Source organism: Sciurus carolinensis, chromosome X (genome assembly GCF_902686445.1).
Source record: "Sciurus carolinensis chromosome X, mSciCar1.2, whole genome shotgun sequence".
Taxonomy (NCBI): domain Eukaryota; kingdom Metazoa; phylum Chordata; class Mammalia; order Rodentia; family Sciuridae; genus Sciurus; species Sciurus carolinensis.
This window is the reverse complement of record NC_062232.1, coordinates 34,092,500-34,117,227: the sequence shown is the minus strand read 5'-3', so window position 1 is coordinate 34,117,227 and position 24,728 is coordinate 34,092,500. Positions and strand designations below refer to the sequence as shown.

Here is a 24,728-nt window from a genome sequence, read left to right as displayed (position 1 = left end):
TAAGAAGAAAAATTAGATAACACTTACTCGCTCTATAAAAAAAACTTCATACTAAAGCTTTATTTATAAACATTTTGAAACATCGAGTAACATAAAGCACATGTTTTAATAATTATTTTAACATTGATGAACATTCTTAAGAAGTAAAAGAAAAGGTCAAGCCAATACACCAAAGACACTGATGCCATCAGACAGATTTGCTGGTGAGACATTGAGAAGGCTATGAAAGATAGTACAGCACCGAGAATGCTAAACTCACCTTAATGAGATTAGCACCTCCTTTTTCACAACCAATATGAAACTTTTTCTCAGGAGTTTGAAAGGCCAGTAATTCTTTTGTTACTCCAAGGTGGCCTTCCAAGATAGTCTCTTCAACACCTGTTTCACCTGTTCTTTTAACATCATCCTGCCAAATTAAAAAAAAGAAAAAGGAAAGGAAAGGAAAAAAAATTACATGTCTAACTTGTAAAAGGGAGGTTAAGAGGGAAGGACAAGCCAGAAAAAGAGAGCTGGAGGAACATGAGATAATTCCCCAAAATTGTTCCATTCAAGCAAGTTCACAGAACTTAGAAAGTAGGCTTTGCAAACTACTAGAAGAAATGTTAATTCAAAGACAAAAACCATCAGAAACAAATTCTCATGCAATTTGGTCCAGGAGTTATGATCCAAAGTGCTAGCCTACTGGACTCATTTTTTATGAAAACAATGAATGCTTTTTTAAAAAAGAACAATTTGTAAAAAGGTCCAAAATTCTAAAATGGAAGGAGTAGAACATTAGCATTCCAAGTCTCTAGTAAGCACAGTATTTTATACAACTAATGAAACATTTGTTCTATGAATCATAAGTTATTAACATCCACCAATTCTTTGGTCTGTTTGGTTACTTTGGAGTTTTCCATTTAACCAAAATGTTCAAATTATAAACCATCTTTTAATAAAACACTATTTATTAACAATGATTTAATGGTATTAACTACAACTTACCCTAATTCTTTTAAGCCAATCAATTTCATTATTGAGTAGAACTTCAGCATTGGGTACATTAATATTACTGTTATAAGCATAATTAAGAAGGTGCCTTAAGAGAGTGAAGTAGTCGCCTGAATGTTTAGCTCTCTCTCTGGCTGTACTCTGAAAATAAGAAAGAATGGTAACATGAATTTACATGTCCATATTTACAATCTATTTTTTAAATACTCAGTAAACTAGAGTAGATAACCAAAATAGGGAAATTTTCATTTAATACAAGCTAAAACCACAAATTCCTGAATGTCCGTGGTGAAAGACTGAATCACAATGGTAAGCATATTAAAAAATGTCTCACCCCCAAAACGGTAAAGAGCAGAGTAATGAAGAAAAGTAGAGGCCTGTGTCCCATGCAACACCTGGTGCACATTAAAAAGAACTGCTCCTGTGCCACCTGACGGACAGTTCTGAAATAGAAATGTTTCACATTTAATACATTGCTCTTATTTAAAAAAAATTCCAACACTGTTCTCTGGTGTGTGTGGGGGGATTAAATTAACAGTAATGTAACAAAGCAACCCCCCCACTTAAGCACTCTTGGCAATACATCATAAACAGGCTGTATCCTCAGGACTGTAAGCTCGACCTGTCTTCTGACATCCCTCTCCGAACAAGCTGGAAATGCTCCTCTAGTTACAGAATGCTCTAAAGTTAGCCTAATCCATCTTTTGGGCCTTCCACAGGATTTTTATTTGATTATGCTTTCAAACAACAGATCTCCGGGAATTCTGTTGCAATCATCCAAGGACACTGCTGCAGATGTTCCTTGTACACACTAGCGGTTTCAAAAGTATGGTCCCCATATCAGCAACATCAAAATCATCTTGGGACTGGTTCAAAATGCCTATTTTCAGGTTCTATCCCAGACTTCCTCAATCAAAAATACTGGGGATGGGGACTGAATTAGAACAAGATATATTCCATGGTTTTATCATTATGTCAAAATGGATTCTACTGCTGTCATGACAGATTAGGGGTGGTGAGGCCCAACAACGGTTAAAAATCATTTAGGTGATTCTGATGTGTGCCAAAGATTGAGGACTACTATATTATACAATATTTCCTCTATGATAAACTGTGGTGAAGACACGGATCTTGTCTCAATTCTGGGAATTTTACATGATTATTTTGAACCCAGGGCTGATTTACCACTGAGCTATATATCCCAGCACTTTTTTTGTGTGTGTGTGGTACTGGGGATTGAACCCAGGGCCTTGTGCTTGCGAGGCAAGCACTCTACCAACTGAGCTAAATCCCCAGTCCTCCAGCACTTCTTTATTTTGAGGCAGTCTCACCAAGTTGCTGAGGCTGGCCTTCATCTTGCAATCCTCCTGCCTCAGGCTCCCAAGTTGCTGGGATTATAGATGTGCACCACCATGCTCAGTTTGAGTTTTTTTTTTTTTTTTTTTTAAGAAACTGTATTATATACTAAACAGATCTCACTAGAATAAATGCTCCAAGGGGGCACTGACATCATCTGTTTAACACTGCTTCAAGAACCTAAAAGAATGTCTGGCATACAGTAGGTGTTCAAGAACCAGTTACCAAATGTACAAATACTATTTGTTTATAAAACGGTAGTCTGTCTCCATTAGAAAGTAAGCTCCTTTGAGGTGGGGGCTTTGATTTGTTGATGCCAGAATTCCAGGAACCAAGAACAATCTAACACGCGGAGGAGGCCCAAGAAGGATCTGCTGACTGAACATCTGTGTATTTTGCAGTTATCACCAAGTATGTTTCTGTTGATAACTATGTTTTTGTCTTTGTCTAGTTGTTGAGTTTAGAACTGACTCTGTATTTCAAGTGTAAAGGACTTGACAGTATACGTTTTGTGCACTCAACTCACTTCCTGGTCGTTTTTTAGGTTTCTGAAAGCTGTCAACAGGCCCATTAACTCAGAAGTTTCTAAAATTTTTGTGGGTAGAACTTAGGAGTAACCTAAGTCAAGTAAGGAGTACCTAATTTTCTGGGGAAAAGGTCCATGTTATGTCAGACTTTCAAAGGTGTGTGTACCCACTGCCTGGTTTATTTTTAAACAAGTTATGTATATAGCCCAAAATGGGGTGGGGAAATCCATAAAGAGTTTTGTCAATTCCTCAAAAGTCCCTGAGCACTGCGAACTTTTATAGTGCTTCAAAAGCACATTTCTGTTTGATAAATCCTATTGCCTCTATCTTTACAATGTACCCAGAATCTAATAATTTCTTTCCACTTTTATTAATGGAATAGTTTAGTAGTTTTTCCTAATATCCTACAACACACACTCAGCCACAGAACACATCATCTCTCTGCACGAAACCCTCCAACAGTCTTGTCTTCTCACTTACAGTAAAAGTCAATGTCCTCCGAGTGACCTATAAAATCCTTCCAGACTGTGTGTTTACCCCCTCTGGCCTCACCCTCTGCTACTGCCCTCCCCTACCCAGCTACTCACTATGCTACAGTGGTAGTGGCTTCCCTGTTCAACATGAAAGGCACGTTCTGGCCTCAAAGCATCTACATCTATTGTTCCTTCTGCTTAAAACAACTCTGGTTATCTACATGGATCATTACCTTCCTCTCTCAGATCAGAGGCCACTTCAGTGAAGCCTTCTCTGACTCTGCTGGATAAAAATGAGCCCCATGGACTCCTAAACTCCATATCCCCCTTCCCTGCTTTATTTTTCACTGCAGTATTAGGTCTAACATACTGTATGTTTATTTTCCATGTTTTCCTTTCCCTATACACTTTGGCATGTAAGTTACAAGAAGGCTGAGAATGTCTCCATTTGGCTTACTGCACTATTCCATAGGGTCTGCTACAAAATAGGCACTGATAAAATATTTGCCAAACAAATGAAACTGACCACCATACTGAAATCAAACACTACTTAGATCGCAGCATCACAGGTCTTCTGTAAAACTGACTCCCACTAACCTCCTTCACAGTGTGATCCTTTGCTCCTGCTTATCAAACTGAAACTCTAGTTCTACTCTGAAAGCACTATCCCAAGGGAGGCAAAGTCAAATGACTTCATGGATCAGAGATAACATAAATGAGTAAATAGGAAGGGTAAAGCATTAGGTCCTGGAGGGTTCCAAAAAGCATATCACACCTAAAGGAATTCCAATATTGCAACTATTATCAGTGTTATGGTGTGGAAGCAGATCTTTTAATAGGAATGGAAATCTGGAAAATGTTCCTGGTCCAGGGATAAGGAAAAACTGGAAAATATACCACTGAAAATGAATTTGTGAGTCAGGTGTGGTGGTGCACGCCTGTAATCCCAGCAGCTCAGGAGGCTGAGGCAGGAGGATCACAAGTTCGAAGCCAGCCTCAGCAACTTAGTGCAGCCCTAAGCAACTCAGTGAGACCCTGTCTCTAAATAAAATACAAAATAGGGCTGGGGAGGTGGCTCAGTAGAGTACTCCTGAGTTCAATCACCAGTATCCCCCGCACCCCACCCCCCAAAATTGAACTTGTGAGTGAGAAGAAGTGGACAAATTGTGGAAAGCTTAAAAACCAAACTTAAACGTTTGGATTTGATTAAAAGGTAATGGGAAGACATAAAAACACTTTAAGCAGAAAAGCAACACAATTGTATTTTGCAGAGATCACTCTGCCTACAGTGTGGTCAACAGACTAAAAAGGGTACAACACTAGTAGCAGGAAAAACAAGGACATTGCAGATATCCAGGCAGTGGGTGCTGACTGCTTGGAGGAAGAAGCAGTATAAGAGAGACTACATAGTTAATTAAAAGCAATATAACTGGAAATAGGGAGCGGGGGAAGAGAGGCAGCACAAAGGCTATGCCTATCATTCTTTTTAAATTTTTTCTGGTACCAGGATTGAACAGGGGTGCTTAACCACTGAGCAATATCCCCAGCCTGTTTATTGTTTTTTGAGACAGGACCTTGCTAAGTTGCTGAGGTTGGCTTTGGACCTGTGATCCTGTCTGAACATCCTGAGCTGCTGGGATGACAGACATGCAACAACATGCCTGGTTCATCCTTTTTTTTTTCTTCTTTTGGCAGTGCTGGTGCTGGAACCTAAGGCATCAAGCATTCTAAGTGCTTTACCACTGAGCTATAACCCAATTTCCCATTTTTATGAAAAATCCTAACCAAACATGAGCTCACATGCTAAATCCAGAATAAAACTTTCACTCGTGCTCCATCCAGGAAAAAAGTAACCTATTCTTTTTCTAACTCCCTAAGTATTTTACCTTCTATAGGATTAAGACTGTTTTAATTAAATAACAAGGTCAAAACATCACTTAATGTCAAAATTAAGAATCAAGATTTCCCTTTTTTTTCTTTCCTTTTTTTTTTTTTTTTTTTTTTTTTAGTGGTGCTGAGGAGTGAACCCAGGGCCTTGTGCAAGCACTCCACCAACTGAGCTATATCCCCAGCCCCCAAGAATCAAGTTTTTCTATGTGTTAAATTCTGACTTGTTTCTGCCAGTTTGATTCTGGGTATAATTATAATCCCCCAGTAATATGCAAGTCCCTACTATGCTGGGCAGTTAAAATTCCCAAGTTACATAAGGAACTTTGGGACTCACATAGTTTTTTGGTGGAATTAGAGGTAGAACCCAGGACCTTAAACATGCTAGACAAGCACTCTACCACTGAGCTACATCCCTAGCCCATGAGAAATTTTCATAAATGCTTGAGGGCAGAAAACCTGTTTAAACCAAGTTCCTTAATTCTTATTAGGCTCAGTTCACGAAACACATTCCTAATTAAAAGATTTAAAAAAAAAAAAAAAAAAAAGAAATCTGCTACCTCCATTTCTGACTTCATTAAAACAAATTCAGGTTAAGCAAAACATTATTACATCATCTTTTCTCATCACCCTCACCAAAATGTATTATGAAATGGAACTAGACTTAATTAACCTATTTATATTTTTCAATGAACAGAACTGTCCAAGCATGATAAAATCTTCAAGGAGGCAGCAAGTCTCCCCTAACCCCTAACCCCTGACTTATATCTACCACTGAGCTATGTCCCCAGGTCTTTTTATTTTGAGACAGGGTCTCCCCTATGTTGCTGAGGCTGGTCTCGAATTTGTGATCCTCTTGCCTCATTTGGTATTATAGGTCTCTGCCACCATACCCAGCATCAAAAAACTTTGTAAACATTCTCGCTGGAGAACCTACTACTAATCACTTTCAAAGCACCGTTGGGAGTAGGCAAGTTGAACTTACTCCGTTACATACATCATGTACATTTCTTAAAGCTTTATTTATCCATCACTAGACTTCATTTCAGCAAATCTCTTATTTTGACTTTATACTAATCTTTCAACTAATATTATCATTACTAAATGACAAAATGATATAGTGAACACTGTGTTTTCTTCTTCATAAAAGTTTAAAAAGTTAACCTTATATACAAAGGTCAGGATCAGATTGACATAAGAGGATGGAAATCAACATTTTCTACAAATCTGATTGACCTGCACAAAGAAGAACTCAAAAGGAAATTATCACTGACTAAATGCTTTTGAAAGAAAAGGCTTTATAATTTATCTTTATTGTAGTGCAAAATGCGAAAGTTCCTTCAGTAACTTTGTCTCATGAATTTCACATAAAATTAAATTTGATTAAAGAAAATCTGGTATGGGAAGGGAGGAGGAATGGGAACAACAATGAATTGGACATTACTATACTATGTGCATACAGGATTACACAACCAGTGTAAAAATTCTACATCATGCACAACCAGAAGAATGAGAAGTTGTACTCTACATATGTAGTGGTATGTCAAAATATTCTATCATGTATAGCTAATAAGAAAACAAAAAAAAAAGTATGAGAACTTTAAGAAAAAAAGAGCAAAACTGGCATCTAGGAACCTAAGATAGGAGGCCAAAGTCCTAGTCAAATCTTATAGTTCAGATGTTCAGATCTCGTAGGTGACACTGAATTCCTTAAGTAGGAAAAAAATTAGTACTTTAAAGAATTAATGTCGGTTTTTATGTGTGTGTGTACTAGGGATCGAACCCAGGGGTGCTTTACCCCCATCCCTTTTTATTTTGAGACAGGGATCTCATTAAGTTGTTAAGTTGCTGTGGATTAACAGGCATGTGCACCTAATGTTGGCATTTGCAGAGACTAAACACAAATTCAGGTTAGGCAAAACATTATTATATAAAATCTTCCTCAAAGCCAACATGCTACAGAGAATATCAGATTTATGAGATATATTATGCCAGCATAAATCAATTTATTTCTGCTTACAAAAACAAGTTTCATAAAATTAAAGACACTTACTTGCTGTGACAGTGCAATAGCAAGTCAATAATGAATGTCTGCCAAGCCTTTTCTTTACTGAGAGCATCTAAGGCTGTTGGAATCAAGGCAAAACATAACGTCATCACTTCCAGTGCTTCACAGCAAACCTGTTCATCTTCCAAGTCCAGTTCATTGCCTGCATTGGTCTGTAAAATTAATTGGCAACAAATTACCTAGAGAAGCATTGAAGAAAAATCTCATGTGGCTCTAAGTAAATGCTTACAACTTATCTACTTGCTTAAACGACACAGCTTTAGTTTCCTTACCTGCAATTCTTGAGGTCTTTTTGGAATAGTCTGGAAAGAATTAGAATGTAAAACAAAGTCTAATTCCAGTATTTTCCTATGTCCATAAAAGGGCTGAATGAAGGAGCATATTGAGTATGATGTACTACTTTGTTCTTAAGGCTCCTTCTGAGTTGTATACTTTTATACCAACAACCATGCTTCTCTTAAGAACCACTCTAGCATAGCAGTTAAATATTTTTGATTAGTTTTATTATCTACTTTGCCTATTGTTCCATTTTATTCAAAGTAAGTTGTCTTGGACAATTATTGAGGAAGATTTTCAAAGATTTTTACAGCCTAAAATATGCTTGTGACTTTATTCATTAAAAATATTAACTACAGTACATGACTGCAATAGAATAGGCATTCAATTACTTGCTGAATGAAGACCCAGGATTTAAGTAGACAGATACTACAGGACACCAATAATGAGGCAAATGAGGGTTATACTGGCTATAAAATGCAAGTTCTACTGAGCCATGTAAGTCTGTATAACTCAACTATCCTAAATAGAGCACTGACTACACCTAACAGGGTAGGTATACATGACAGAAAACCCAAAAGCCAAGCAGTTTCTGTTCTGTAAATAATTTAACAGCAGGTCAGATATGATATCTAACTGTTGATACATTTTGTACTTTTCACTGGTTTAAGAGAATTAAACAAAATTATTTTAATGCCATGATACCATAGGATAATGAACTAAACTGTAATTCACAAAGCTCTAAAGGGTGATGAAAGAGTAACAGAAAATGGAGAAAGCAATTCAGAGACAATTATATCTGATCCCAATGAGAAGTTAAAAAACAAAACAAACAAACAAAAAAAAACCCCACCAATTTCATTTAAAAAGCAGCCTCAGGGAAGGATTCTTAAGTATTTTAAAAGCAAGATTTTATTAAATTCTCAACTATAGATACCAGTTAATTTTCAGTCACTAACATGCAAACGAAATTTTTGAAGGTAATAAACATAATAAAAATTTAGCAACATTTATTTAAAAAGAAGCTATTTCTGTCACAATCCTTACCTTCTCATAAATTTTAGTGATTTCTTCATTTGGGCTAAACACTAGCTGTAATGCCCCACATCCTGATGCCCAGATGATTTTTTGTATAGCTCTAATGACACATATATCAGGCATGTATCTTGACGCCTGCAAGATAATGAGTAATTAAAACTGTTGATAGAATATTATACAGGAATAATTACCAGAAAAACGAAAATGTTTCTCCTTATAAAGGAAATAGGAATTGCTGGGAAGTAGCAGTACTCTCTTTATGTTCAAGTTGCCTTCATCCCCCCCCCCCTTTTTCTTCTTTTTTTTTAGCTTAAACAAAAGTATGCTCTACAAACTAGTACCTGAAATCAGTTTTCATCAGAATCTTAAAGCAATAACCATTCTATTCTGTTGCTTACCCAAGAAAACTGAAACCCTATATCTACACAAACACATGTACAGAATATTCACAGCAGCTTTAATCATAGCCAGAACAGTCCAAGTGTATGGATAAACAAAATGTGGAATATTCATAATAGAATACTCTTCAGCAACAAAAAGGAATAACTACTGATTCATACAACATACACAATTCTCAAAGTCAGGAGTCTTAGTGAAAGAAGACAGACACAGAAGAATACATGCTATTCATTTTTAGAAAATGGAAACTCCTCTATAGGGACAAAAAGATCAGTGGTTACCTGGGATAATGGACTGCAGAGGGGCAGAAAAGACTAACAAATATTCTGTGTCTTGAATCTTCATGTATAATGCCCTGGGTTTGATCCCGGCACAATAAATAAACTTTTGTGTAGTGGTTTCACATGTATTTGTCAAAATTTACTGAACTGTACACTTTTGTATATAAACATAGATATAAAAAACTCATATAACCCTTACAATACTAACCTCATCAGATATCTGCTGAGCAAGACGAACTGATACATTTCTAAGCATGCACTCAGATGATGGGTTAGGAATGCTCTGAAGGGCACTTTGTAGCACCACTGCTTGATCATGAGTAACCTGGTTGACCTGGAAAAACACTGAGTGATTTGTATATAACCAGACTCAATCATTTGCACTTCATTCATCAACACTGCAAGATGACCACCTTCTGTATGTATGTACAGCTTGTGGTGACTTACACAAAAGTACATGATGTTGCCAACAAGGTGTGGGTTCCTTCTCTTGTGCTCTGGAGTGCTATGGGCCTGTCTGCCAATCCCATTTTAAATTAATCCAACTTGTGTCTCTACATCTGAGTTCAGCTTAACTTACAGGGGATAAATGATAAACTGAACTGACTGGGTTCAACTTTAGGGGCTCAGTAAAATCGTATACATCTTTAATGTACACACCCCTGCTTGCATTTTCTACTATCCCTGCTTGCATTTTCTACTATCCTTCAAATCCCACTTTAGAAAGGAGAAAAATCAAGGAATTGGGGGCGGGGGAACTAACTTAAGAAAGTTATCAATGTCTTTACTTCATAGTATAACCAAGTTTTGCAGTCTACGAAAACAGATACATTTTATTAAGTATTTAATAAGGCAATTCTAACTGCCTTTGAGTGGAAGCTTCCCTTATATGTACTATAAATATTTCTATATAATCATTTAAAATACTCCTATATTACTAATTTTATATTTTACTTCCTACAGACTATGATCTCTTTGAGCCTGGAGGCTATTTTGTATCTTGGTTTCATAATGGCACAATCTCTGCGTAAGTTAAAAGGGAAGTTTTTTTTTGTTTCTTTTTAAATACTTCATTAAGCATCTGTGTTACGAATCATGACAAAGATCTGTTTTTATGCCAAAACAAGAAGTTGTCTTTTTACAAGTATTTTTTTAAAATCCTAACAAAATGGATCCAAAACCACAAAAATACAAAACATAGGTCATTAGAAAGATAGGGAAGCTTTCTAATATAATATTATCCTAATTATCACATTCCAATCTTCCCTAATTGATATAAATAATTTCTAAAGAAGAAAATCTCTATCCCTGAAACTTTTACATTCTGTCAGTACCTTAGTAAAATTATCACTTACAATGTATAATAAATAACTCAACTTTTAGTTTAGTTTGACCTCTCAAAAATAGGTGTCAAATCCTGGCATGTCTGGAGAACTTTACTGACATGGATCAAGGATGCCACCAAGGAAAAGCGAGTCAGAAAAAAGCTCAGAACTGGAGGTTAAGCTGGCCAAAGTAGGAAGGGAAGCTGGCAATAGGCTAAATTAATTACAACCCTTATTACTAGTTAATAAGAGATTCATGTGGGGTTTTTCTTAGATTTAAAATAATTTAAAGTCAAGCAGGATAGAAGCAACCAGGGAGGAACTGCCCTCAAACTCAGTGAAACACTGTTTACACTTTTAACACAAATACTCTAATAGAAGCTTCTAAAACAGGTACCCACTGGAAAAGAACTTGCAACATTTTGTATCAACCCTGAACTCTACTTAAAAGTTGCTGAGAAGTTTAATCTTAAGAATTACTATCATATATTATTATAAAAAGATTTTTTTTAGTCTGTATTACCGATGTCATGGGATTCACGCCTTCTACACCTGGCTGACAAGCTTCTGCCACTGCCCGAACATGGCCATAGCCAATGGCAGTTAGCAACAGTTTGGCTATTTTAAGAGCATTGAGGTAGGCACCCCTTCGAGTTTCCATATCTGCATTTGGTAGGAAGTTATTTCTCGTCAGCATACTCAGGACAAGGGGTAGGCCACCACTTTTCAAGAAGTGAAACTGAAAATCAGAGGAATCATCAGCCAGAGGTGCACCAGCAGGCATTAACAAGGCATAGACTACCTGGAAAAAACAAAAACAAAAATAGGGTGGGGGAGGGGGGAAACTGTATTAATAGATTTTTAATAAACAGGTAAATAACTATTTCTATCATTACTGCTAGAAATTCTTGACCAATTCAAAAATATCTCACTATAATCTTATCTATGTTCTTCATATTAACAAAGAAAAGATAAAATTCAAAAAACATGAATGGAATAAATTCAAAAGGAAAAAACAAAAACCAACCTCTGTTAGATATAGCACTTGTGAGGCTGAAGGACCAAAGAAAAGTGAGTCGAGAGATGGACTAAGGCTGCTCTCTCCAAGTTTGGCGTGGTCTAAACAAATAGCTCTTAATTTTTCTATTGTTGTGCTATCTGTAAGAGAGAGAGACACTGTCTGAAACAAAACATAATTCACGTGTCCATAATATTTCAGTTGCCATAGGCTCAAACTTTTTAAGACACAACTAGACCTGGATTGATTTAGTAATAAACAAGCAACAAAAAAAAACAAACACCAACCAGGGCCTTTTAATCAGTCAGCTTAAACACTAAGAGAGCAGTAGAGGCCAGTCAACATGTCCTCCTGAGTCACTGGAGACTGAAAAAAATGCTTCAAAACAAAAGGTCCTGATTGAAAATAAAAACAAAAGAATTATAAGTTCTTTCCTCCAACTTCTCTATTGTTTGCTGCCATGACACCATTAATATTAATAACTAGCAATTTAGAGAGGTCCTAAGAAACTAGCAAGACCCTGCCCCAAAATAAAAAATAAAGGACTGGAGACGCGGCTCATTGATTAAGTGTCCCTGGGTTCAAACCCTAGTACCAAAAAACTAAACAAAACAAAAAAACTAGCTTGGCTTCACTGAGAAATACTTGGTGGTACACAAGAAACTGTACCCTAAAATTTTTACCAAACACTAAGAAAACAGTACAAATATTTACCTTAAAAATAAGAACTTTTATTTTTCTATAGTGGTGTAATTAAAACTTGAGTTTCTTCTAAATTAGAGTAAAAAGGGTTAAACAAAACAATAATTCCATAATACAATTAGGCATTTGCTACCAAACTTAATAGTTAATCAGAGGAGTTCTGTCTCTTTTTTTTCCTCACTTGAATACTTTCTACTCTTAACGCTTAAAAAAACAAGAAGAAAAGAAAGTTAATTACCTCTAGAAAGGACTTTGATAAAGTTATTTCTAAGGTAACTGCCCTATAATTGAAAAAACTGCTTGATAAATTACTAATTACCTTTTTCCTACAAAAAAGTAAAAGCCTCATTGGAAGACAAAGGTAATTGAAAAATTCCTACAATTTTTTTTAGGATAAACTATTTTTTATAGACCTGGAAATAGCTTTCAAGTATCTATGAACTATCACATTTTACGATAAAATATTTGTGCCTATCGTCACAGTCATACTCATTTCTGTCATTTTAACTGATTAAACAGTTAATCAGGCTCAGGAGGGCATTTTGACTGGAAGTCTCTACTGCTCTCTTAGTGTTTAAGCTTACTGATTAAAAGGCCCTGGTTGGTTAAACATTTTGCCAGTTTAATTCTATTATTGGGCACTTAACCCCACTGCTTTCTACACTACAGATCCCAGCAGTTAAATCTTTGCAATTATTTCATCATGAAAAATCCTGTAAGCATGAAGAACTTGGACCTAAAACCCAAGACTTGATTTATGTTGCCAAATTACTCCCTAAAGACAAACCAATTCGTTTATCTAATTGCAGTATCTGAGAATATTTTGCTTGGTTTTCAAAATACAAAGTGAAGAATGGAGCCAAAATGGAGTAGGAAAAAAGAAATGAGAGCTCAAAAATGGAAGTAGTAAATTCCAAGCAAATCATTTACTGGTACTGGATTATAGTTGATTCATCTGAGGAGTCCAAACCAAATTATCACTTAGACACCATCCCAGTTCTTGCATTTGTCCACCTTAATGTTTTTTTTTTTAGGTCCCTAATTAGATATATGCTCATTTTATTATAAAATATGGAAGACTGAGAAAAACAAACTACCCATAATCCTGTTATCCAAAGGCAGTTATGATTTTAGGTTCTTTCTAGTCTTTTAAAAACATACTTAAGACTTAAGTCTAAGCAATTACACCAATGTATATTTAAAAATAGTAATTCCATCAGAGATGTTTTGAGGCTAAAATGAGTTAATCAGTACAAAGAGCTAAAAACAGACTTTGGCATATTTTAAAATATTAGCTGCCCAAAACTCCTATAAAAAGGAAGCTTCGAAGAGGAAAACCAACTTCTTCTGCTTGGTAAATACACAATTTAATCACTCAGTGTCAAGCAACTGTCTTTTTCTGCTGCACATAGAGAAAGGACACAAGAATTAAGTCTAGTTTAGGTTATAAGACGTCAAATTATAGAGAAGACTCCAGAAGCTCCAAGTTTAACAGCAAATCGTAATAGAGGCACAGTTAATTACTAGGACATGCATACATTATGGAACCAGCCTAGGTGTCCATCAACGAATGGACCAAGAAAATGTGGTATATTCTACACAATGGAATTTTATTCAGCCATAAAGAAAAATGAAATTATGTCATTTTTCAGGAAAATAGATGGAACCAGAGACCATTAAGTTGAATAAGTCAAACTGAGGGGGTTCAAGGGTCATATGTTGAAGCTAGAGAGGAAAAAGGAAAAGAGAGATGGGGATGGATCTCATGAAAATCAAAGGAAGAGCAGTAAAGGAAAGGGACCGAGTGGCTGGATGTGGGAAGAAAGGGGGAGTGACACTAGCCAAATTATATTGTTTTACTGTGTATTGTGTGCATGTACGAATATGTAACACATCCCATCAGCAAGTACAAATATAATGCACCAATAAAAAAGTGGAAAAATATATGCATACACATTTATGATTACTTGAATGTTACACAGTTGATTATTATCTGAAAAAAGCACCCTCTCAAAATTTCTCCCTGAGACTCCTGGAAACAGCTCACCCTCTCCATCTGGTGGCATCAAACTCAAATCACAAGATCAAGGATTCTACCTATGGTAGGTTTATATTTTATGTCAGGAAGGTTGAGTTTGCATACATAATGGTACAACTGTTACTGATACACTAGTGAATAAAACAATACAAATTAACAGATCAGGATTAAATAAAATGGAGGTAAGTTTTATCTGAGAATGACATGACTGTCTCAGTAATCAGAAAGATGAGAAAGCCAATAAGGTGGTTACTAAGGAGGTAATAGAAGCCCATGACAGTTTTTAAAACTATCATGGTCAATTAAATATGATGCACTTGATCAGCAAGGTATCTCCAAATGCCACTAAAATAAGAACAAATATAAAAATAAACTCAGGGCATAAAAACGAGAGGAAACAAAACTAAAGGTGTAAGGATGGAAGATGGTTTAGCTGAGCCAAGAACTGCTTATTGGGGTCAGGAGGAAGGGAAGTAGGTACCTAAAAATTTGAACTCCACTAAATCCTAGAAAAGCCAAGGATTTAATAGAAAGTACTTGGTAAAGTACAGATGATCAAAGGCCTATAAACAGAGGGGCTGAAGTCTGTTTAAGAAGCGAGTTTCCAATCCCTCCCAAACAAATTGATTATAATTTTTATAACCAAACAAATAAAGTAAGAATCCAAGGGTAAAAAGTGATAATGCATTAACAAACTGGAGAGAAGACAAAGCGTTACCTTATAGTACAGAGCCAGTTAACAGATGTAAAAGGAACGAATGATGAAAAGTTTTGCGACCTCCATGATAAAAACTGATTACAATAAATGATTAAACTAGTAAGGTGAAAATTTCATCAGAAAAAAATAGGCAACATCTCAAAACATCTTCCCACAAAAGGAAAAATACTAACTTCAGAGGAAAAACCAGGTAACTAATTGGATCTGAAATAATGTAACCAAAAGGACACCATGTCTCCTGTTGTGATGCCCTGAGATAAACATGGCATTATGTAAGTTGTAAGTTGTAATGTGTCAAAAAATATACAACTTTATATAATCACCAGGAAATGAAACTCAATGGGAGACAGCACCACAACTCATCTGTACTTTTCAAAAACATCAAGGTGATGAAAGAAATACTGAGGTGCTGTTCTGGATTAAGAAGTTGTGCAAAGGGAGGAGTCCACACAAGGGAGTAGTCCAGCAGGAAGATTCAATTCAAGCAATATAAGAAGAGTGTCCATAAAGTGGACTGAGGCCCAGGATTGAGGGGTAGTGGTGATGACTCATTACAAAGGGAGGATAGGTTAAATAGGAAAATATGTTAAAGACCAAGTACCAGGCTTTTCACTTTTGGAGAAAGGAGCTACAAACATGCAAAGACAGAAACTAGAATGAACCTGTCATAGGTCACAACTGGAGGAACTGGAGTGATCTCATGGTTTTTAAAACACATACATACAAACACACACACACACACACTCTATGTATAAGGACCCAAAGCTCTTGGAGAAATGGCCAATTCTTGACTAGGGCATACAGAATACAGGTTGTCAGGAAAAGTTCTAGGACAACAGCAGAGTTGATGGATTATGCAATTAACAATAACAGAAAATTACCTGGAAGGTTCCAAAAGGCATATGGGAAGAATTAAAGATAATGTATGAAAAATGAAAAAATAAAAAGGGAAAACTATTACATCCAGGACAAAAGTTGTAATTTGGAGAACTATGTTTCACAAAGTCTTACATATGTAAATGTTGAATATTTAAACAAATATTGACAGGATGTAGGCATAAGAATTTTCATCTACACAGCAGAGAATCAGAATTCATTTAGAAGTGACAAAGAACCAGCCATGAGGATAATATTTATAGATATAATGGTACATATATGTGTGAGAAAAAAAGCTGAAGCTGAAAGTGGTTGTTTCTAAGGAATAAAAAGTAATACCACTGTTGATGAGAAACAATCTATATAACAGGACAGGTATAAGGAAATGTTTTCTATAAAAGGTCAGAGAATAAATATTTGAGGCTTGTGGGTCACAATTACTGAGCTCTGCTGTTGCAAAACAAAAGCAGCAATTGACAGTAAAGTGAATCTCTATGACTTGGCTACATACCAATATAACTTTGATTATGCTAAAATTTAAATTTCACAATTTTCATGCATCACACAAGTGTTCTTTTGCTTTGTTTTTAGAAATTAAAAAATAAGAAACCATTTTAAAGTACTGGGATGTAAAAAAAAAACAGGTGTTAGATTTCATTTGGCCTGTTTGCCAACCCTTAGCTCATGGTCCGTTTAGAAAGAATTTGCTAACATACCCCTTTTATTGTTCAGCATGTACTTTATCGTCATTTAAAAATTCTTACCTGGTGGCATAAGTTTCATAAGCACTCTTGCTCCATCTCTAAGAGGTGGCATATTTAGGCTGCTACCCAAGTCTGCAACTTGCCAAAGGAAAGAGATGTATCTAGGATGCAGTGACATTATCTAGAATACAAAATACACAAAGTACCTGTAAATCATCCTCCACACAAAACGTAATCCAAAGAAGTTAATCTCCATTATTTGTTAATCTCATTTCTACTCTGATATAGTCAGCTTTCCTCATCTTCTGGCCTTTACTAATCCTCCCTGATACAGACTGAGCATATCATCCAAGACACCTCCAGTAACTTCTTTGACAGCCCTCTTTTACTGTTCTATTAAATTTTTCCCCATACATACAACTTAAGACTCCAGTCTTACAAAAGGATACTATTCCAACTACTAAATTCCTAATCCAACTGTTGTAGGGAGCCAAATTTTTCTGACACTGAAGCAGCTAGTGTTATTGTAGTCATTAAGATTTTTGTGGGGAGGACACAAAGGAGAAGTCAAGAAAGGGAGGAGCTATTGTTTCTATGGAAGATATGGTACTGAAAATCTGAAAAAGATTACAGGTATTTTCCTAAATAAACAGTTTTAAAGAAAGGATCCATTTTAAGGTACAAATGCAAAAGACAATGGTAATTATCTAAATTTATATATTGGAGTACACCTAGGCTCTAATAGATTATAATCATCTAAAGGGAACTGTTTTACACTTCCATTGAGTTATAATCATCACTTAGAGCAAAACATTCTAAAGTTGATGGTTAGTAGTTGATACTTTCACCTCACTAAACTGTGAACTCAAACATCTTACACATAGTAGTTGACAACTGCATCTACTCACCACTCCAGGCAAACAGCTTTCCACTTCTGGATTGGGACCATCACTGTAATGATTACCGTGATTTCCAGGAGATCCAGTTGAGGAATCAGAAGAACTATCAGGGCTTGAAGGCATATTGGAACTTATTTGTGTGAGTTTGGCTGTAATTAGCTAAAAATGACACACCTATTAGTATCAAAGACGAGGAAAAATATTTACACAAAATGCAACTCAAATCCTAGTGACATACCAAGAAAACCCCCAAAATGACATGGTATACTTTCAGAAATGCTGTTTTAAAAGTATTACCTTATATAACCACTTAAGTTTTTAGAAATCTTTTTTATTCTGACATATTGTCGGTGCCAGTATGCCTGTTTTAGTTAGCAGTTTAAACACAAACACCCTAACACTGAGCCTTACACAGAATAAATAATCAGCATTTCTTTTTTTTTTTTTTAAATATTTTTTTTTTTGGTGTTGATTGACCTTTGTTTATTTATATGTGGTGCTGAGTATCAAATCCAGGGCCTCACACATGCTAGACAAGTACTCTACCACTGGGCCATAACCCCAGCCCAATAATCAGCATTTGTAATCTCAGGTTTGGTTTTGTTTAAAAAAAAAGTGACAAGTATACATACTTTACTTACCGATTTGTCTTTAAGATTTAATTGTCCAATCAACTTTCTATCATCTCCAGGATCTATCAGCTCACCGCCCACAAAGAGTTCAATTTTTGTATGGGCTACATTGGCTTTAATGCGATTGAGAATACATCGTCGAACTGAACCAATTGTATCATTTGTATGAGACCATACCTCCAGGTCATCTACCTGTCTGCCCTGGTTTGGAAATCGAACTACAAAAGAGAGGTGTTTACCACGGAAAGCTCTGGCGGGGGAGGGGGAAAAAAAAGGAAAACATTATCATATTCAGCAACTTTCAAATCCAGTGGCCAAGAAAATAAAGCTGGGAATTTAACACTGAATATTTTCTTATTAAATGAGAGGAAGTGAATTAAAGATACTTATTATTTTTAGTATCCTGAAAATAAAGTGATTTCTCCTTTCAACTACAAATAAGTAACTTCAACACAATGTTCGTTAATTATCTACCTACAGCTGCAGAAAATGAGGTATCTGACTCAAAGAAATTAAGACAGTGACAACACTTCACTTATTTTTATGTTATAAAAGCCTAACTAACACTATTTGTAAATGTGAAAGATAAAATTTACCTTGAGAGCATCAACAAAAATGCTGATATACATTTTTTCTGAAAAAAATCTTAAGTATCAAAATTCACCCCAAAATTATATTTGAGTTGGCATATTATTTTAGGTAAGATACAAAATAGAAATCATACTCAAGAGGAAAAAAAAAATCATACTCGAGGAGCAACTTTATTTAATTTCAAGGTTAGCAAATAATTCCTGAAAGACAAAACAAAAAAAGATGGCACTTTCTACAAACATCCTACCTATACATATCACTTAAATTAGTAAAAGGTGAAGCCTTAAGAAAAATGTTATTTAGACCATCTGAAAATATTTCTTCCTATATTAACTATCAGTAAAGACAGCTTTTAAAAGTTCTGACTATGCTAGTATTTTTAACAGTAAAAATTAATGACATCAAAATAAAAACACTTTGACTATAAAGGTATCACTGTAACACTTGAGAGGCCATAATTCCAATGGCAAAATATGAAAAATAAAAAAAAGAGAAAACTGAACTTACCAAAATCCAAAACAAAATAAACAGGCCACTATTAAAAAACATTCTACAAGATACAAATAACTTATTTTTCTTCCTCTGGAGACAGGGTTTCACTATATTGCCCAGACTGGCCTTGAATTCAAGATTCTCCTGTGCCAGCTTCCCAAGCAGCTGGGACTATATGTATGCATCATCACACCTGGCACAAATAATGTTTTTAATGGCAAGACACCAGCATTTTTAAAAAAGAATAATTTCCTCACTCTTTTTACCTGTACACATCTTTTTTTTTTTTCAACCAAATGATTATGAAAATACCCAATAATTAAGAATTAGCACCAGTTGATCAGTTATTCACAAACCTTGACATGGGTAGAATCGTTCTTTCCTCATGATAATCGCTGTCACATTCATTTATGTATTCTCTTAAAACAGTTAATACTCGAACCATTCGAACTGCTTCCTGTCTTGCACAATTAATACTGTCTTTGTCACCATCCAAAACACACAACGTGTCATAAGAGGCTTTCAAACGATCAAAGCAAGACTGAATGAAGTCTTCATGGATCACCACCTACAAATAACAAGTCAAATATACTTCAAGTTGCTCTGAGATGCAAAAATTAAACATATAACATTAACTAAATTAGAGATGGCAATGGCTAATTTAAAGATAGCTCTCAATTAGATTCAGTCTATATTGATAATAAAACACAGCAAGGTTTTTTTTTTTCTTTTTCTTTTTTTTTTTTAAGGAACCTAGAGTTAATCAAAGTTAGGAGGATAAACTAGGTATCCAAAAATGAATTTTAAAGGATTAGGTACTAGTATCAAAACAAATTCAGTAAAATCTCTTTGCCATTCCAACATAATAAATAATCATATTCAAACAAAATAAGCCAGTTACCTCAAGATACTTATCAAGGTAAGATTTGCTTATATAGTATTTTGTATAATGGAAGTATGAACTGAACATTTTATAAATATTTTCTGATAAGAGTTGGAACAAAACAATTTCCAGTTAATTGTGAATTAAAGAATAAATTCTTGTAGGACACACAGTGCTTAGTGTTACCAACTGGAACTGTGGGAACTGGTTTGTTTATTTTGCTTGCAGTACTGGGGAATGAGCCCAGGGCATTTCACATGCACAGCAAGCACTCTACCACGAAGCTATACTCGTGCCCCACCATCCACATTTTTTTTTTTTTTTTTTGGAGAAAGGGTCTCATTCAGTTGGCCAAGTTGGTCTGGAACTTGCAATCTGCCTGCCTCAGTCTCTCAAATGGCTGTGATTATTCTCATGTGCCACTGTGTTTGGCTTGTGTCAAAGTTTTAATGCTCGTGGATTCTCACCTGATTGACCTGTAGCCTTGGACCAAGGTTGGTGTATATCTCTTTAAGAAGATCTATAGCTCTGCTGGCAATATCATCATTACTCTGAATAACAACCTAGGTTCAAAAACATTGAAATGTTAATTCTCAAGAAATGCTTGATCATTTAAATTCAAACCATATGTTCAATTATTTTTAACATGCTATTCAAGAATATTTAATTGTAAGCTTTAATAATCAAGTGAAACTGATAACAGACCAAAAGACTAATAAATAAAAAATTTTAGTCTTTGAATAAAGACATCTATTTAATGAAATATTTTACTAAGGATAAAATAATCCTTGACCATTATTATTTAACCGTGTAATTTAATATCTTATTAACCAAGTTGTAAGGTATTACAGAAGGAATTCAAATTAGATGAAAGGAAGTAGGAGACTAGTCAAACAGTTTAGCATAATCCCCTTCCACTCCCATTTTCTAGAAATCTGTATCACCCATCTAATTACATTAGTGGTTTTCAAACTATGTTCAGAACCCAAGAGGGCTTAGAGGAGGTGTTTCAGTGCTGACCACTCTAAGAGGCCTGGGGACACTGCACAACAACAAAAACCACAGGATTTTTTTGTTCGATTCGATTTACATTTTGGACTATTATGCAAATTGATTTTTAAAAATCATTTCTGCAGTTAAATTTTAGTGTGTGCGATGAGGACTAAACTCAGGGTCTCACACATGCTAATAAGCTTGTACACACTGTTCGCATTATTCTTTTCCACTGCTAAAAAAATGTTGAGAACACTTTCTTAAAATTTACCACACTAAACATCTTAGTCTACCTACGGTTTGTAGAACACTTACTTCATAGACATCTAAGAAACATCCCAAGCCCTATTTGTTTTTTTAATTTTGAAACAGGTTCCCACTTTGAACTTATGATCCTCCCAACTCAGTCTCCCAGTTGCTAGGTTTGTCAAGTTTGTACCACTGTGCCTGGCAACAGTTCAGCTTTAAGATAGGAATAAACACTATAAAAGATGGAAAGATTAGCCTTAAATAGATAATATACTTCCCCAAGTATTTAACAATATCATAAGTTTAATATTACCAATAAAGTACACACTCACAATCCTTTCTAAATAAAGTCTTCTTTTCTGTCACTAGTATCAAATGTATAATGACTTAAAATTAACAATGAAGGAAGAAAACAGATCTACAGTGAGTGAAACTGGAGTGGAAGGGGAATTAACTTCCATGGGGAAATTCATGAAAGAGGTTAGTATACTCCTAAACATATCTAAACATGAGATTCCAAGTCAGACAACAGGGAACACCAGTGGCAGAATGAGGGAGATGGAAAGAAAGGATACGGAAAAAAACTCTCGAATGACAAATGAGACAGTAAGATCAAGATGAACAATTACCATCCCAGAAGCCTGGGCTACACATCAGAGCAGAATACATACATAATCTATATAATTAAAAATTCCTTACCTATTCAAAGAACTACATCAGATATGTTTACAGAGTTCCTACTTTTGACTTACCCTCCAAAGATAGTCTAATCCTATCAACTCCAAATCATCCATCATATAGGCTCTCCTTTTTGCTACTAGTTTTCCTTCTCGACAATTCACAGCTTTGAAGAATCGCTCAAAACATTTCATTCCATTTTCAGTTAATAGGGAAGGATCAAGCTGAAGCACATTACTTTCAAAGAAGTCCTTATTAATATCAGGATCTAAGTCTGGTTCATCCCCCATCAATTTGGAATACCACTTAAAACAGGCTTCACGATCACAAAGGTAAACTGCATTCTCAGCTAAGCATTTCCATATTTGTTTTGCCTGAGGAGCACATAGCCACAGTTGGCCATCCTTCAGTAAAAATCTTGGAAAAACATAAAAAATTAGCAATTAGATTTACATAATTTTATCCTGAAAGGCAATCTATCCGTATATGTATGAAATAATACATTTATCACAATTATATTTTAACTACAGATAAAAATATGTCAGTTCTTTCACAAGTACCTATTTCTCAACTTTTATCTGGTACTTAAAAAAAAAAAAAAAAAAATGAATTCATTCAACAGGCCTATACTGGGTACCCAGTATAAGCCCACTATTAGCTAGATGATTCTGAAAAAAAACATTCATTTCCTTGAATTGAAATAGTTTCGTCTTTGAAACCAGCCATTTTCTAAGTATATTCAACTGATAATTTGAATTTAAAATAAAAGATTTGGCATTTTATTTATATGGCATCATTGGAAATGAAGTAGTACAGCTTGTTCATATTTATGGGTCAAAACTGCTTAAATTTTAATACTTTCTGATGACCAATAGTCATCACTTGTTACCTGGTCACATTAAACACAATAATTTACACATGACTTAAACAATGGTCAATAATCAATAGATGCCTATCAATCATTTGGTGGTGTTCTCTAGGGTCTTTTTAGTTTTCTACTGGATTAGTCATTAAGAACAGGCAGTAATGAAGGTGAATTCTGCTCTAACTAGTCTCTTCCTTTTGCTAAAGTTTTCTAATTTCCTTTGACATCCATCTACCCACCCTGTCCCGCCATGTCTATGAGACAGGAAACACCTCACTTATTCTGAGTAATTTAACATAATAAATTTTAGCTAACACTGTAATGGTGGCTACATGCCAGTTAGAGTAAAGTATATTTACTTAAGGTTAGGAGGTTCCTTCTTCATTTCAAAGTATTTTTGGATCCCAATTCTAAGGTTTTTGATATTTTCATAGCACATACTTCTACATTACCTTGTCCACCTAATTTATAGATCAAAACCCAGAGGTCCAGTGTGATAAAATACAATTACTTTCAAAGTTTATTTGTATTTTTTTCCCACCTAAAGATAACAGCAGAAACCTTTCTTCAAGTGAAAATGCCATTTAGAAATCCGATACACAAAAACAGAGTTGTTCCAGTTGTTGGGAGGGGTTAAAGAAAAGAAAGAGAAATGGGGATGAAACTTCTCACTGCTTATTAAAAAAAAATTTTAAGGAATCTACTCAGAAGTCCTAAAGCTCAAAGTCTCAAAAATTATCAGTCTAATAGGAAGAGCACAGACCTATGGAGAAGTGCAATTCCATCACATAATGGCTGTGTGATCTCAAACAAGGTACTTATTCATTTAAATCTTGTTTTCTTCCTGATGTCAAATGAGAGTCAAAACCTATGAGAGTCAAAACCTACCCTCACTCTACTATGAGGCAAAAAGTGTTTAACACAAGCCAAATACACAGCAGGCATTAGTTAGGTTCCTTTGCTTAAGTCTGTTGCTACAAGTTGCACAGATAAGTACTAATAAGTAGGGGCCACAATACAACAGGTCCTCTGATTCTGAGCTTTAACTAGTGAAAACAGGGCTTACAACTGCTTTTCTATTCTAGTAAGCCAAAGGGATATGAGATATGCCAATTGCTAATGATGGCTCATTATGGCAGTGATTCTTAATCCAGGAGGTAGACCACTGTATTCAAGTGGTCAAAAAACAAATTTAAAAACTCCCCCTCAAGCCACTTCACTTTAAACAAATGCCAAATTCTTAAAATCTGGTTGATAGTTTTTCTCAAGTCAAAATCATTCTGTAATTACTTAAAAATTTCCAATCAAGAAGCAGAGTTCAATAAATAAAAGTCCCTAATTAACAAACCCTAGGAAGATAATCTCTCCAGAACTTGTAACAAACATAATAATAAATGCGACAGATTTTCTAAAGCACAATGCATAATTTGGGCATTTTAAAACACTTATAAGAAAAAATTTCTGCTATATAATGTGGATCTTTTAAAATATTATTTTAATTTTCAACGGACCTTTATTTTATTTATTTATACGTGGTGCTCAGAATCAAACCCACAGCCTCACACATGCTAGATAAGCACTCTACCACTGAGCCACAACCCCAGCCCATGATGTGGTTTATTTATTTATTTATTCATTTTTTTGTGGTTCTGGGGATGGAACCCAGGGCCTTGTGCTCGCAAGGCAAGCACTCTACTGACTGAGCTATACCCCCAGCCCCATGATGTGGTTTTTTTAATCCTTAAGATACCTCAATATTTTTAACCACAA

At 35.3% G+C, this 24,728-nt stretch overlaps 1 protein-coding gene across 3 annotated transcripts in view; it reads right to left on the bottom strand.

The window, feature by feature from the left end:
- Usp9x (ubiquitin specific peptidase 9 X-linked) overlaps positions 1–24,728 on the bottom strand; it is a 114,641-nt gene that overhangs the window by 26,954 nt on the left and 62,959 nt on the right. For all 3 annotated transcript variants that reach the window (XM_047537010.1, XM_047537012.1, XM_047537011.1), the window contains exons 16-29: positions 22,168–22,510; positions 20,641–20,736; positions 19,647–19,858; positions 18,217–18,457; positions 17,585–17,734; positions 16,737–16,857; positions 11,648–11,778; positions 11,144–11,422; positions 9,504–9,629; positions 8,625–8,750; positions 7,287–7,453; positions 1,325–1,433; positions 985–1,131; positions 260–406 (exon numbers count right to left, since the gene is read on the bottom strand). In XM_047537010.1, the coding sequence (XP_047392966.1) occupies positions 260–406; positions 985–1,131; positions 1,325–1,433; positions 7,287–7,453; positions 8,625–8,750; positions 9,504–9,629; positions 11,144–11,422; positions 11,648–11,778; positions 16,737–16,857; positions 17,585–17,734; positions 18,217–18,457; positions 19,647–19,858; positions 20,641–20,736; positions 22,168–22,510 (2,395 nt within the window). The remainder of the gene's footprint in view (positions 1–259; positions 407–984; positions 1,132–1,324; positions 1,434–7,286; positions 7,454–8,624; positions 8,751–9,503; positions 9,630–11,143; positions 11,423–11,647; positions 11,779–16,736; positions 16,858–17,584; positions 17,735–18,216; positions 18,458–19,646; positions 19,859–20,640; positions 20,737–22,167; positions 22,511–24,728) is intronic.